At 38.1% G+C, this 15,490-nt stretch overlaps 1 protein-coding gene across 3 annotated transcripts in view; it reads right to left on the bottom strand.

Annotated features, from left to right (window-relative positions):
• DDX50 (DExD-box helicase 50) overlaps positions 1 to 13,709 on the bottom strand; it is a 29,298-nt gene extending 15,589 nt beyond the window's left edge. The window contains exons 1-9 of one of the 3 annotated variants that reach the window (XM_025434494.3): positions 13,495 to 13,679; positions 10,246 to 10,294; positions 9,579 to 9,878; positions 6,704 to 6,779; positions 6,159 to 6,337; positions 4,542 to 4,659; positions 4,239 to 4,424; positions 3,783 to 3,928; positions 1,443 to 1,592 (exon numbers count right to left, since the gene is read on the bottom strand). In XM_025434494.3, the coding sequence (XP_025290279.1) occupies positions 1,443 to 1,592; positions 3,783 to 3,928; positions 4,239 to 4,424; positions 4,542 to 4,659; positions 6,159 to 6,337; positions 6,704 to 6,779; positions 9,579 to 9,770 (1,047 nt within the window). In that variant the 5' untranslated portion in view covers positions 9,771 to 9,878; positions 10,246 to 10,294; positions 13,495 to 13,679. Of the gene's footprint in view, positions 1 to 1,442; positions 1,593 to 3,782; positions 3,929 to 4,238; positions 4,425 to 4,541; positions 4,660 to 6,158; positions 6,338 to 6,703; positions 6,780 to 9,578; positions 9,879 to 10,245; positions 10,295 to 13,494 lie in introns of all 3 variants that reach the window. The other 2 variants (XR_007410135.1, XM_025434492.3) reach the window with 2 other exon arrangements.
• Between the last annotated feature and the right edge of the window lie 1,781 nt (positions 13,710 to 15,490).

Genomic DNA, 15,490 nt, shown 5'->3' with positions numbered 1-15,490 from the left:
GCAAAATCTTACAAGGAAACAAAATCAGACTGGAATGAAACTTTTTATAAAATGCTTTACTCAAAAAACAATGGCAAATATATTTAAGATATTGAAGGTAAGAAAATATGAACCAAGATTTTTAATATCCAGCCCAATGATTTTTGGGTATATATTTACAAACATGCCATTATCAACAGGCAGTATGATTTCCATAGCCCTTCTTCAGGAATCTACTAAGTAACAAGTCACCAACAACACAAATGATTGGACAGACATTGACATAGATTGATAGCATTACTATCAATGGATGTTAATTAGTATCAAAAAAAGAGCAAGAACTACACATTATATACATCTATGACCTAGTTTTGCCCTAAATAAACAAACGAACTTGAATTTTCAGGAAATACAGAAAACAGAGGAACATGTTAAATGATTCCACAAGGAAGTAATACTCTAGACTATGAAAACTTGGTTTCTTAAACAATTTTAAAAAGTTACGAGAAAAAAACAGATGAGGAAGGAATCCACATATTAAAGAGATTTAATGAAATCATACAATTTATGATTTTATTTGGATCCAGATTCAAGACAAAAACTGTAAAAGAAAAAAGCAGTCATGAGGCAACTGACGATCTGAACACTGACATTTGAAGATATTACTTGCTGTTAATTTTTAAATGTGGTATTGAGTTTAAAAAAAACCTATTCTTTTCTTTTAGGGACATATACCCAAATATTTATGGATGTAATATGTTAACTAGGGTTTTTATCAGAATAATTCAGGAGCAGGAAGTGAGTGGGCATATGGACGAAGTAAGGTAATTGTTGCAACTGGAGTTTGAATACACAGGGGCTCATTACACTGTCAACTTTTGTATATATTTAAAATTTTCTATTATAAAAAGTTAAAAGAAAAAAGAGATATGGCCTTAGTATTCTGATCCATTCATTCAATAAATAATTGTAATTCATTTTATAACACAGCTTTAAAATATTACCTCCTCTTACCCATAGAAACTTATTTTGTTCCAACCTTTATATTTTCAAGATAACATTATGCAAAAAAGTCTTCTTGTAAAAATGGGTAGACTTCTATCCTGACTTAAAAGATCATGATAGACTGGCTACAGCTTCCTTCTCAATTAGACTCAATTCTAAAAATGACTATCTTGAGGCACCTGGGTGGCTCAGTTGGTTAAGCAGAGTCTGACTCTTGATTTCAGCTCAGGTCATGATCTCAGGTCGTGAGATCAAGCCCCAAGTTGGGCTCCACACCAGGCATAGGGCCTGCTTGGGATTCTCTATCTCACTCCATGTTCTCTCCCCTCTCTCTTCTCTCTCAAAAACAAACAAAACAAAACAAAAAAACTATCAAACCTAGCTCGCAATGGACAGTATTTTTATTCATTGAGTCAACCCTATAATGTCAATTAGAGAAAGCGTGAGAGAAGACTTACCTGTTTTATGTGTGGATTCATGGCCATTTCAGTTACATTCTTTTTGGTCTCACAGAAAATAATAGCCCGCCCTTCAGACCCACTGTAGACTTGAAGAACGTCTCCAATAACTGCTGGCCTCTGAGACCAATGGCACTGGATGGCCAAATGCTTTGAGGAAAGAAAATACCAAGTATCTGTTTCATTAAAATTAGTGAAAAAGATTTCTCTTGTATATTTTTTTCTACCTGTTCAAGAATTGGTCTTTTTGGCACACAATAAGACAATTCTCCCCAACTCCATTTAAAAACAATATACAAATGGCCATCAATAGGTGAAAGGATAAACAAATTGTAGTATATTTATACAATGTAATACTATTCCATAATTAAAAGGACTACTTACACATGCAACCATATGGATTAATCTCAAAACATATGTTAGGTAAGTGAAGTCTTACAGAAAGAGAATACACACAGTAGGATTTCATTTATATCAAGTTCTAGAATAGGCAAAACTAACATATAGTAGGAAAAAAATCAGAACAATAGTGCCTGGGTGGCTCAATCAGTTAAGCGGCCAATTCTTGACCTTACCTCAGGTCTCAATCACAGGGTTATGAATTTAAGCCCCACATTTTTAAATAGGCTCTACGCCCACTTAAAAAAATAAAAGGAAAGGGACGCCTGGGTGGCTCAGTGGTTGAGCGCCTCCCTTCCACCCAGGGCGTGATCTGATCCTGGAGTCCCGGGATTGAGTCCCACATCAGGCTCCCTCCATGGAGCCTGCTTCTCCCTCTGCCTATGTCTCTGCCTCTCTCTGTGTCTCTCATGAATAAACAGATAAAATCTTAAATAAATAAATGAAAAAAATCAGGATAGTGGCTATCCCTGGATGGGGGACTTGACTGAACGGGGCACGAGGCAAATTTTTGGGATGATGGTAATATTTGTTTTGTAGGGGCTTGGGTTATACACATGTATAAATTTGTCAAAACTAAACAAATGTACTTAAAATTCTGGGCTTTTTGTATGTAAATCTTACCTTTAAAAATTATATTTGATGACCCTCAAAACCCAACACAAAAAAGTCACATATTGTATGATTCCATTTCTTTGAAGTATCTAAGATACCAAGTTAAGTCCCTAGGGACAGAAACATTGGCAATGCGGGGGCTAGGAAATGAGAAAATGGGGAGGAACTAACTGCTTCATTGTTACAGAGTTTCCTTTAGGGGTGATGAAGTGATCCCGGGGTCCTGGAATCAAGCCCCCTTGTTGGGTTTTCTGCTCAGCAGGGAGTCTGCTTCTCTCTCTCTCTCTCCTTCTGCCCCTCCCCATTGTTTGTTCTCTCTCAGATCTTAAAAAAAAATTGTAAATATTGAACTCTAGTTAACAATACGTCTGCTAAAGTACTTATGAGGAACTGTGCTCATTACTGTAATATGAAAGGAATCAAAAAATAAAATGGATATAAAGATAGGTAGATATGTGATAAATATAGTAAAATATTAACAGTAGGATCTAACTGGTGGCTATATGAGTATTCCCTTTTGACTTTTCAGTGTTTGAAAATTTTCATGATAAAATGTTAGGGGAGGGGTGCTGGGCTGGTTCAATTGATGGAGCATGCAATTCTTGATTTTGAGGTTGTGAGTTTGAGCCCCATGTTGGGTATAGAGATTACTTAAAAAATAAAATCTCTAAGGGGCACCTGGATGGCTCAGTCAGTTAAGCATCTGCTTTCAGCTCAGGTCATGATCCCAGGGTCCTGAGATCAAGCCAGGTAGAGCCAGGCAGCCCTATCCCAGATAAGCTAGGAGTCTGTTTATCCCTCTCCTTTTGCCTCTCCCCCTGCTTGTGTGCCCTGTGTCAAGCTTGGTGCTCAATGCAGAGTCCGCTTGTGACTCTCTCTTCCGCTGCCTCTTTCCCTACCCTGTGCGCTCATGTGTTCTCTCAAATCTTAAAAAAAAAAAAAAAAAATTCTTTTGAGTATTTTCTTGGTATAGGGAATAAGATGGAGATCTAACTTTTTCACCTAAGCTTTAACATATTACCCCCACACTGTTCTCTTCAAATTGATATAAACTGCCTCCTTTGTCCCTTTATACAATACTTTAAGTCTATCTCTACAGCTGCTTGTGTATCACCTGTTAGGACTTGTCTGTCAACATACTTTTCTTCTCCAACTTATTCTATTCTACTGCTCAGCCTCAGACCATAGAAGTACACAGGTATCTTACTGACTAAAGGCAGAAAGGAAAGATGTAGCCTGAACTAGTACCCAAAATTTAAATTTAGCTTCAACAAATTTCAAATACCAACTAAAAGCTACAATCTATCATGCTGGAAAGCTACTTACTTCCACAGTAGTTGCAGCCTTTTGAGTCATTTTTCCAACAAGGTCAACCTGTTCGTATCTGGATTTCATGTATTTTTTTGCAACTTTGTATACCCACTGTGGGCAAGTTGCAGAAAAAAGTAAAGTCTGAGGATTGTCTTCAGAATCTCAAATAAACAAAAAGAAATCAAATGCTTTCTTAATATCCATGATGTAGTCAGATTTTGAAAATCCCCCCACAAACTTCAAAGAAATAATAAAAATTTCAAAATTTGGGGTAAATTTTGAACATACAAACTAATTATAATTATTAAAACCTTCAATTTTCAAAACTGGGGGAAAATATGAAGAAAACTGAACTCAGAAAAAAGGTGAGAATTTAAGGAGTGACAATGAGCAAAGAAATCAGTAAAATGAGTTAGTAAATCTAACCACTGACTATAATTGCTAACGTTTTTATTTTGAATTAGGATATACCAGTTTTGTAGGATTCATGGATAATATCTTCAACTTGTTCAGCAAAACCTAAATCTAACATTTGATCCACTTCATCAAGCACAACATGGCGCAGTTTAGAAAGATCTAATCGGCCGCTCTGCAGATGGTCTTTGATACGACCAGGAGTCCCCACCAAGATGTCAATACCATTTCGAATATGATTAACTGTGAGAGGAGAGAAATATCAGTAATACATAAAAATCAAATATACATTTTCACACCATTTCTTCAGATTTAAGTAACAAATACAGCTTTGCACTACTATGAGACATATTTACTCACTTTGGCTTTGATAGGATGTTCCACCATAAAAACATGCCACACTGAGTTTCCTAGTGATATCTTTGAAGTCTTTGGCTACTTGGTTTGCCAGTTCCCTTGTAGGAGCCAAAACAAGAACCTAAGCAAGAGGTTTAAAAAATAAAAAGATACTTTTCTAAAGACATCTAAATCCAAACTCAGAAGGCTTTTTTTTAAGTGCATTTAAAACTAGGAATCTCAACATTAAAGTCATAATATTTAAAGACAGAGTACACACACACAAATTAATTTAAAAAAAATAGAGACAGCACAAATGACAACTAGAACAATAGCTTATATTTATAATACCCTCCCCTCTTCCTTCAGGTCTTTTCAAAATTCACTTTCTCAATGAGGTTTTTAACCCTCCTTTCATATGCGTCACACTATTCCTTTAATTACTTCTCTTTAGCATTTATGTCATATAAAATATTTCTATTTTACTTATCCATTTATTGTCTATCTTACCCACTAAAATATTAGTTCCATGAAAGCAGGGATTTATATTAATTTAAGTTACTGTATTCCTTATACTTCAAACAGTGCCTGGCACAGAACTAGTGCTTTATGAGAATTATATAATTCAATCCTCACAAAAACTCTGTGAGGTGACATTATCCTAATTTTACAGATGAGGAACCTAATTATTAAAGAAGTTAAGAGTTTTGCCCAAGATCAAACAGCTAGAAGTAGTGGAGCTGGAATCTCCAATAATGTCCTTCTAGCATAAAAGCTTTTTAAGGCAGTATTAGAAATGTGTCCTATTTTCTATTACTTGCAGTCTTTCCTAATTTCACCTAAGAATCAAAACTCTCTAAAAAAAGGTTTTTCCTAAAAAAAAATTAAAAATAAAAAAGGTTTATCCTGTTGGCCAACCTATTCCAAGACCATTATGTCTTAATTACACTCATATATGAATTTACTTGCATAGTGCAATACCATTTAGGAGTCTCAAAGAACAAATTACTTTTACTCACATATCTGTTCAAATACTGATACTGATATTTTTCTTCTTCACTTTATTGACCTTAAAGTGACTATAGGTTCTGAAAACACCAAATTTTAGGCTAGTATTTCACTAGGTCCTCTCTGTTCTCTACTACTTATAAATTAAGACAGATCTCCAGTACCTCAATAACATAGGGTCTAGCAAAATCATTTCTTTAATCTCTTCGTAAAAAGTCAACCAGTGAAACAAATGATATTATTAACTGAATGACTAAATAAATGAATACCTCTTTAGCAAATTCATTGTTTAAAAGCAAAGATCAAGACTGAAAAAAAAAAAGAAGAAAGGTCACTAAATATACTCACTATACATATACCTAAAATTAGGCATGCTGGCTTCATAACATACACTTATCGAAGACATCTATGGATCCATATACATTACATTCATATGCAATACCTACACTTCATTCAGCTTTACTTGAGATTTATGTTAAAAATCAACTAATTTTTGCTGTCGGACCTAAATTTTTACTTTGTGCCACAGAGCTACTTTTCTATCTTGGGGATACTTGAATTTTAGATCAGTATACTCTTCTTTCCCTTTTCATTAGAGTATTATTTAAACCTTTTATTCCCTATAATGGTTACCTTTGGTGAGCGGCTTTTTTTAATTGTCTCTTGATTTCTTTGGAGTCTTTCAATCAAGGGGATGGCAAAAGAAAATGTCTTCCCTGTTCCTGTCCGTGCTTGAGCAATTAAATCTTTTCCTTCATATACAGGACCAAAGGTCTTAACTTGAATAGGAAAGAGATATGATACCCCTCGACCTGTAAAATGAGATTTCATTGAAATATATTTAAGACTAAAATTAGGAAAAAATATTTTTATTTGAAAATGACAATCCAGATTCCTCAATGTCAGCCTAAAAATACACCACCTAGTGATATTTACAGTTATTCCTACCCCAAAGAGGAATTTAAAAAATTGGTCTGAAATCTTTGACAAATACATACAATTATTTAAAGTTAAAAACTGGTCAGAGTACCAAAAAGGATGATGTAGAAATAACTGCAATTAAAGAAGAGCTATTTCTCTTATACTTCCTATATTCTCCTTTTGGTCAGAAGAGGCAAAGATTTTTATAAAATCTAGTTGTAGATTTTCAGTTTTATTTCCATTAAAATTCATAGTACCTTTTAGAAGCTTTATTGTCTCTTCAGAAATAGGGAAATTGGAGAAGGCTCCTTCTTTCTGTTCACGTGTTAGGGTCTGTCAAAATGAAATCAAAGTTCTAACTAATATAGTTCATATTCAGCTAGATATTTAGAATCTTATTCATTTACCTTTTTTTGTTTGTTTTACTGAATGAGCTAGCAAATCAACTTTAGTTAGTAGGCAAAAAGTGTATAGATTAACTTACACAATAAATTAGTGGAAAATCCTTTTAATTTCAAAAGTATCCCTTTAAATAGCAAGTTTACTCAATACACTCTCCCACAGTACATTTATTTTTTTTTTCTTTTTCCTTTTTTTTTAGGAGTGGGGGGAGGAGGGGAACAGGGAGAGGGAAGGAGAAAGAATCTTAAGAAAGGCTCCATGCCCAGTGCAGAGCCAGACGCCAGGCTCAATCACACAACTCATGAGATCATGACATGAGCCAAAATCAAGAGTTGGACACTTAACCGACTGAGCCACCCAGGCGCCTCTCCCACAGTACATTTTAAAATGATTAACTCACACATAAAACTCCCTTTGGAAATATATCTACTACATAAAAATCAAAATATATTTTCCATTTGATTGAGACATTACAGAAGAGCTATTTGATCATCTAAGTCATATTCATAGATATAGACAATATTAATTACAAGGGCTAACAGAAGCCTATAAATCAGCCTCAAAAAATTACACAATGAGGAAAGTAAATCATTTCTAAAAATAAATGTTAAAAAGTCATTCTATGGCTCTAAAAAGCATGTTTTAGGTCACCAAAACAAAGAAAGGTTCCTATAAGCTGGAAAATTTCTTTAACACGTATATACAGGTTAGCATGACATAATTAACATCTATTGAAAACTTTATGTACTACTCACTGTGTATATAGAACAAAGACAATATAGCTACCTGTCAACTTTATTATTGGTATGTTTAAAGAAAGTAGTTCCAAAACCATACACAATAGCAGTTTTCAAACAGAGAACCAGATAAAAGACACAATATCAAACTGAAATTGTAAACCATTTAAGCAAGCTTCAAGACTATTATCTTTTTAAGATTAAAAGAAAAAATTTTATTACAAAAATAATACATTTTCATTGCAGAAAAGAAGCCACATATGAACAGAAATAAAACTATAATCCAGTCAGCTAAAGCCACATTCGAAACAAACACTCCTCTAAAGCTTACTCTATGTATGTATAAATTTATTTATTTAAAAGTAATCTCTACACCCAACATGGGGCTCAAGCTCATGATCCTGAGATTAAATCACATGCTCTACCAACTGGGCCAGCCAGGCACTCCTAAATTTTTTTAAATAAAAATAAGGTAATACTGTATATACTGTTTTGTAATATACTTTTCCCATTTAATAAGATATACTGAATACCTTTTAATAAGTTTTTATTTTTTAATTTTTTTCAGTAGGCTCCATGCCCAACATAGGGCTTGAACTCATGACCCTGAGATCAAGAGCTACATGCCCTACTGACTGGGCCAGCCAGGTGCACCCTGAATACCTTTTTAACATTCTTCTACAACCTTTAGGATAGATGTCATCTATTGCATAGATACAGCATATTTTCTAAAACCAAATGCCTACGATCAGACATTTAGGATGCATAAATTTTTCACTATTATCAATAACACAGTGATAAGAGTCTCGTAAATCCCTGTACACTTCATGATTATCTCCTTAGGAGGACAAATACCTAAAAGTAGAATTCCTGAACCTGAATGTGATCTAAAACAAAATAATAATTAAGCCTATTATAATAGAGTATTGTACCAGGTAAAATCCCAACAGAGCATTATACCAGGTAAAATCCCAACAGAGCAAAAGCAACCCTGTACATTCTGCTACTAGCAATACAAATTTGTAGGGCCTTATTTAGATCAACTCTCTAACATATGTGCTTCCTGACAAATATCAAATTCACAAATTAAAAAAAAACACCATATTTTAAGGCAAAAATTCAACATGATTTCCCAAAGTTCTCCGAAGATTACACATTAAATTAGGCTCAGATGTATTTAAATTATCGGCAACTATCAGATTTTAAAATATAAAGAATTATTAACTACCAAGAATTATTAAGACTATCAAAGTTGTTTCTTTCAGAGGACCTGAGTCCTGACAATTTATGGTATCGAGGAAAATCTATGAATTCTGCTAGAGGAAAACTGCAAGAATAAATTGAATAAATTCTGCCCAAGAAAATATCTACTCTTACAGGTATAGGCAAAAGCAGTAACTCCAGTAATGCAAATTCTATACTAAGTATGTTTCCTACACCTCCCAAAAAGTTGATATCCAGGAGAACAGACTTCTTCAGATCATTTTTATGTTTCATTGTTTAAAAATATGTAAACAGCTTTAAGATTGAGTTACAACAAGATCTAAAGATAACTTAAAGTTGCTATTGTTACTGAAGCAGAAAAAGCAGAAGGCAAAATACACAAAGTCAAGAGGCTTTATGTACCTTGTTTCAGGAAGTCAGATGTCAATTCATGAGTACTGGTAGGGACTGAAATAACCATAAGAAATGCAGGAAGGTAACCATCAATAAGCAATTTGGAAAAACTATTTAGGGACCCAAATGTACAGGAAAGGTTTACATTTAACCACCCCTCCCCACCTCCACCCAAAGAAAAAGGCAATATAATGACAAAAGCAAGGGACAAAGAAAAAGGCTCCTCAGGTTTCAGCTGTACAGACTCCTCTGTCCCACTGAGGGTATTGGACACTAAGCAGAAAACATTATGGAATCAATTCTAAATAGTCTAAAAAAATCAAATTAGCCTGTATTTCAAGGATAATGGCAAATGCAAAACAAAAAGTATCCATACCTCCTCTAGTTTATTATCACTTGATTTATGAGTAGAACTATCTAAGGATGACACTCGCTTTGATTTTTTTTCATATTCATCAATATCTCCATTTGACAGATCTTTTCTTCTTGACTTATGAGATTTAGAAAATTCATCTGAAAGTCTATTATTACATCCTTCTTCAGTGTCTCCATTTAACTTCTCTTTCATTTTAGCTTTTTTGGGCTTAGGAGCATCCAAGTTATCTGCAACACCATTTTCTCTTGTTTCCGATTTCTCATCTGAGTCATAATGGTGCCTTGATTTCCTTCTATCACTCTGTGAAAAACAAAAAAGCAGTGACAAGAGGGTCACAAGATCTCTTCTTAAGACTCTAGAGAACTTAGAGTGTAACTCCCCAACCAGCAAAGCTCAATCTATCATCACCTTGAAAAGTTACCGGGTAGAAATCCAGACTGGTTGCTAATGCAGAGCCTAAGTTTCACCTCTTGCTTTCTTTCTTATCCCCTTTCTTGCATTCTCAAGACTTAGCCTCTAACCCCTCTCTGATCCCATTACATGATTTAAGGGAAATCAAAATAGCTCCTTTCAGAAAAAGATGAGAACCCAAGATTTATAAATTAAAAAGCAAAGACCTCTAATATCTCCAAGAGAAAAAAAAAAGTTAATATTATTGAGTACCTACCCAGCATTGTGTAATGTGTTTTCGGCTTGTTTAAATCTTCATAACAACCCTATAAGGGAAGTACAGGTCCATAATCCCTTATCCGAAATTCCGATATCCATAAAGCTCTGAAAACCGAAAGTTTTTTGGTAACTTATTTGGAGACAAAACCTTACCTAACCTGAACTCACTTGGTGGAAAAATTTGACTCGAACTGATGTGAGGCTATTTATAACCTTTATTTATTCCACTTAGTATGCATATTCATATTTGATATTAATTTAAGGTGTTTGATTATTGGTTGGGGGCCCCAAACCCTACTGCGGTGTTAGCCTTCTAAAAATCCCCAAGGATTTTGGATAAGGGATAGCGAACCTGTATTACCTTTGCCATTTTACTGATGCGGAAACAGAAGTTCTTAGCAGTAAGTAACTTGCCAAAGACTCACATGCAGGATTTCCTTCAAGTGGAAGTGCTAGTAATCAAGCTCTGTCAGATTTGAAAGCCCATGCTCTTTTCATACCATGCTTCCTCTTTGAACTTTGATAATTAACAGGTTAAAGAATAAACAAACCAAACAAAACTGTATAATTCACAAAGTTCCAACTGTTATACTCCCGTGGAAAGGCAAGTATATTAGTAATGCTCAAAACATTAAAAAAAAATTTTTTTAGTTAATAGAACTTAAAAAAAAAGACTACTCTGCAACTTTATTTTTATTATTTTTTAAAAGATTTTTATTTATTTATTCATGAGAGACACAGAGAGAGAGGCAGAGACACAGGCAGAGAGAGAAGCAGGCTCTATGCAGGGAGCCTGATGTGGAACTCGATCCTGGGACTCTGGGATCACGCCCTGGGCTGAAGGCGGTGCTTAACCGCTGAGCCACCCAGGCGTCCCTACAACTTTAGTTTTAAAATGTCTAAATGGTGACCAGTGTTTTAATATTTGCAAGCAGCAAGAAATTATTTGGCAATTTAACAGTTCGGAATTACTTGGTCAAATGTTCAAAATAAATTAGAAAGTAGTTATTAGTGACAGCAGAAACCATGAAACTGGAACATAAATTTTACAGAGTATTTTCACATACAATTTTCTCATGCAGAAAATGGAGGAGATGCTGTGAAAACAACAACGTGAAAATGCTTTGTAAACAGTAGAGCTTTACATTAACATAAGTTATGCAGTTACATGTTGTAACATTTGATTTTTCATTAACTGAACTAGCGCATATCCAATAAGTTCTCCCCAAACCAATAAGTTCTATAGAAAAGCAAGGTTATTTACAGAGCCAGCTTTGGGGTTAGAATCGCTTTGGAGCCCTGCACTTCAGGAAGATGAAGCAAGGTAAAGTGAGACCTCAAATCCAAGCCCAGCAATATCCCAAGGTGATGAAATATATCATTCCACATCAGATCCATAGACAGTGCTTGACACTCTCCACTTTCTCAGCTTCCATGACACTCTATATTCCTTCCTTATCCTCTTACATCTACCGCTCCAATGGTTCCTCTCCCCCTTCTTTCTGTGGATGCTCCTTAAGTCTCTATTTTCTTGTATACTTTCAAATCATTTTCATGGCTTCAACAAATACTTCCATGCTTCTTCCGTCACCTGCACTCCAGGTTTGAGAACCTAAGGCTCAGTTCCATAGCTCCACATATTCAAAGCCAGTTACCTTCAACTCAATGCCAAATCACTACCTGAATGTTGTTTCTATTAGCTGATACTCCAATCTGCTTCCCAATCTTTAGTTATCTTTCATAGTTAGAGGAAAATCAACAAGCATTTCTGGAGGATCTACAATGCGAAAGCCACCAATTTACAAGAATGTGTTAATATGGATAAACAAATATATGGCCATCTCCCTCAAGAATCTTTGGAAACGGGAAAGACGCGCACTGGAAAAGTGAGCTAACTTTACAAAGAAGCACATAATAGATGCCAACCAAATGATAAAGACAGCACTGGAACAAGACTTCAAAGGAGAATGAGATTCCTGGACGTGAACACTGAAGTGTTTAGAATAGACACATAAACTAAACCTTGGCAGATATACGTAGGATTTGAATGCAAAAAGAGAGAGAAGTATTTGAGGAGCTAAAATTGCAATTGCTTGATGATTGCACTTACATAAGATTATCTAGAGAAGTCAAACACTACTTGCTATCTAGTGGCAGCAAGTAAAATGATTTCCAGGGATCAAGGAGAGAGAGCAATGGGAAGTTGGTGTTTAATGGGAACAGAGTTTCAGTCTAGAGGGTGAAAAAGTTCCAGAGATAAATGGTAGTGATAGCTACAGAACAATGTGAATGTACTTAATGCTACAAAACTTACACTTTAAGATAGTTAAAATAGTTAATTTTATGTCATGTAGATTTCACCATAATAAAAAAAAAATAACTGGTTGACACCAATGGCAAAGTTTACGTTGGTGATAAAGTAGGAAAGGTAAGTTCTGCTTTCTAGAGCTATACAGAATTTTTTTTTTTTCCAAATGTCAGCCTTTAAATACCGCCTCCTCACCCACCTAAGGCCTTTTTTTTTTTTTTTTTTTTAATTTTTAAAAAATTTTTTGGAGGGTTGGGATGAGAATTCTCTGCAACTCCTTTACAGGGTCCTTGAGGACAGGGACTTATTTGAACTTCTTGGTGCCAGCAAAGAGTGTGGCACAAATTAAGCTCCTTAAATACTTGTGGACTGAATGAAAATACTAACAGTAAAGCCTACTGGTGAAACAACCCACACGATCTCCATCACAGCCAAATCCTAGGAATGCTGGCTGTGACACTTTTCCTTAAGCCTCTAAACAGGAGCTATCGAGATATGTAAACCTAAAACCGCTTTCCCCAAAAAATTCTTCCTCACATGCCAGGGTGACGGAGAAGTAACACATATTCAAGGCAACCATCTTTTCAAATAGTCTTCTAAGACGGCCAACAAGACACAAATAACAGGCCTCACTGCTTAAGGAAGAAGAGGAAAGAAAGAACAGATTCCGCAGCTATGGGAACTGGAGGCTGCCCATGTCCTACGGGAAAGGCTGAAGGAGCGCGGGAGGCCGGGCCAAAGCCTAGCGCAGCTCTTACCCAGGTTACGGGTGTGGAGGTGGGAATGGGCCCGCAGCAACCTCAAAGGGACGCGGGCTGCGCTGGGGGAGGCCCTGGGATGCTCCGGCCGGGCTGTGACAGGCCATCAGATCGGAAACAGCTCCCCTCCCCGCCCAAGCCGGCGCAGCCCAAAAGGAGGCGCGGCCCATCCTCAGCGCACCTTTTGCCTCTCCTTCCTTTGGTTTTCGGTGTCCTCCAAGGGTGCCTCCAGCTCCATAATGTCCCCCCAGAGGAGTTTCCCAGGCATCATTCGCCGCCGCCGCCTCTTTCTGGGCTGGGTGGCCACAACCACCTACGGGCGGCAGCAGCGTGAAAGGAAGCGGGGGCAGGGCGGCCGCCCGGCCAGGGCCTACGTCACTTCCGGGACACGCACCGCACGGCGGGGAAAAATAATCCCGGATACTCCCGGTTTAAACTCTTCCTTTGCGTTGCAACGACTCGGCCAATGAGAATGAGTGATCTCGACTGGCCCACCCTTGCTCTAAAGCGATTGGCTGTTAGGGCGAAACGCTGGCCAATCTCCATAAAGGACGCGCGAACTGATTACCACGAAATGAGTCGCGTTTTTTTTTTCCCGCCCCCCCCCCCGCCTTCCCTTCCCCCTCCCCCTCCCCCACTGCGAACTTTTATCCTAGGTGGCGCGGAGACGCGCTGGGGCTTCCCAGCAGGCACTGCCGCAGCAGGGAAGGCCCCCAACCGCGGCGGAGAGGGGTCGCGCGCGGCGCGCCGGCGCGTGGACAGGCCCGAACGAGGCCGCTGCTGAGCGCCCCGCGCCGCCCCGCCCCGCCCTGCCGTTCGCCGCCGGAAGCTGCAGGCCTCGGCCCGCCCAGTGCTGGGTGAGGCGTTAACGTCTAACGGCTCCGCGCGAGGTCGGCGGCCGGGCGCTGGTGGGAAGGGGCTTCGCGGACTCTGCCGCGGGGCTGAGGGGGCTTGGCGGGAAGGTCGGGACTGGACGGTCATCCCTCCAGCCTTCGCTTTTAGTCCCGAAGTCGGTCCTTGGTTCATTTTGGGTCCTTTCCGCCCTTCCCGCCGGCGGGAGGGGAAAGTGAGGGATTTATTTACTCGCCTGGAGACAGGCATCTCGGTAGTGGCGCTGTTAGGCCTAAGAGCCCTTCGGAATCCGAGTGGAGGGCTCCCTCGGCCACACCAACGTGGAAGCTTTGTGTCGAAAAGCGTTTTGAGGAAGATGCTCCCACGACACAAAGGATAAGTGGGGAAACCCTGGAGAAACGTAGAGCGAAAAAAAATAAGCCTCAATGTCTTGCAGTGAATTAAAGGATTTCATCTTACGGATGATGATCGACTGCCCCCTAAATTAAAACCTCCTACAAAAGTGCGGAGACCTTTATGACCTTCATGCAGAAGGCTGATTCCTTAGCACACACCTTGCTCACATCACTGGTGCTGGCTGGTTGGCGTTCTCTATCTCTTCGCGATGTGTTCAACCCAGCTACTCTCCCGGGAGTCATCTCATCCTGAGATGTCGGTGCCCTCGACAATGTCTAAGACACCAGCCTTGTAACCTGAGCATCAGACTTGTGTCTTAGCAAAATCGCAAACCTGCTACATGTCGTGGGAGTTTGGGGCTTGGTCCTAATAGCTGGAACCACGAATGATTGCGACAAGCCTCCTGCGCCATTGTGGATTGGGCTGAAGTCAAAGGGCTAGAGATGTAAAAGTTACCTTTTGGATTCAGTATCCATACTGTGGACAAAAGGAGTGTCCACTAATGATAGCGGAGAACTGCATCTCTCCCTAGAGTAGGAGAACCGCTATGCATCTCTAGATCTGTGCTTTTCTAGACCCTTTCCTTCCATCTCCTCACACCCTCCCCAATTCTAGCATCGTAAACCAAGTCTTTGTAGACCTACAACAGAGTATGATGTGCACAGGGACAAGGAGTATACGTGGCAAAGAATGTCACATGTGTGAAAGTGGGATAGTAATAGGAACAGATGTTAGTGTGTTGTGTTCGAAGATCAAATACAGATGAAGTTTTTAGTTCTTTTTTTTTTTTGGCATTCATTTGGAGGTCATAGAGCAGGCAGGTATGTGAATAGAAAGATTAGACTGTTCAGTTCTCCCTATGCAAGAGACTAACAAGTATATATATATATATATATATTTTTTTTTTTTTTTTAAGATTTTATTCATGA

This window comes from Canis lupus, chromosome 4, assembly GCF_003254725.2.
Source record: "Canis lupus dingo isolate Sandy chromosome 4, ASM325472v2, whole genome shotgun sequence".
NCBI classification, from domain to species: Eukaryota; Metazoa; Chordata; class Mammalia; order Carnivora; family Canidae; genus Canis; species Canis lupus.
The sequence above is the reverse complement of the archived record's forward strand: the minus strand, read 5'-3'. Positions and strand labels throughout refer to the sequence as shown.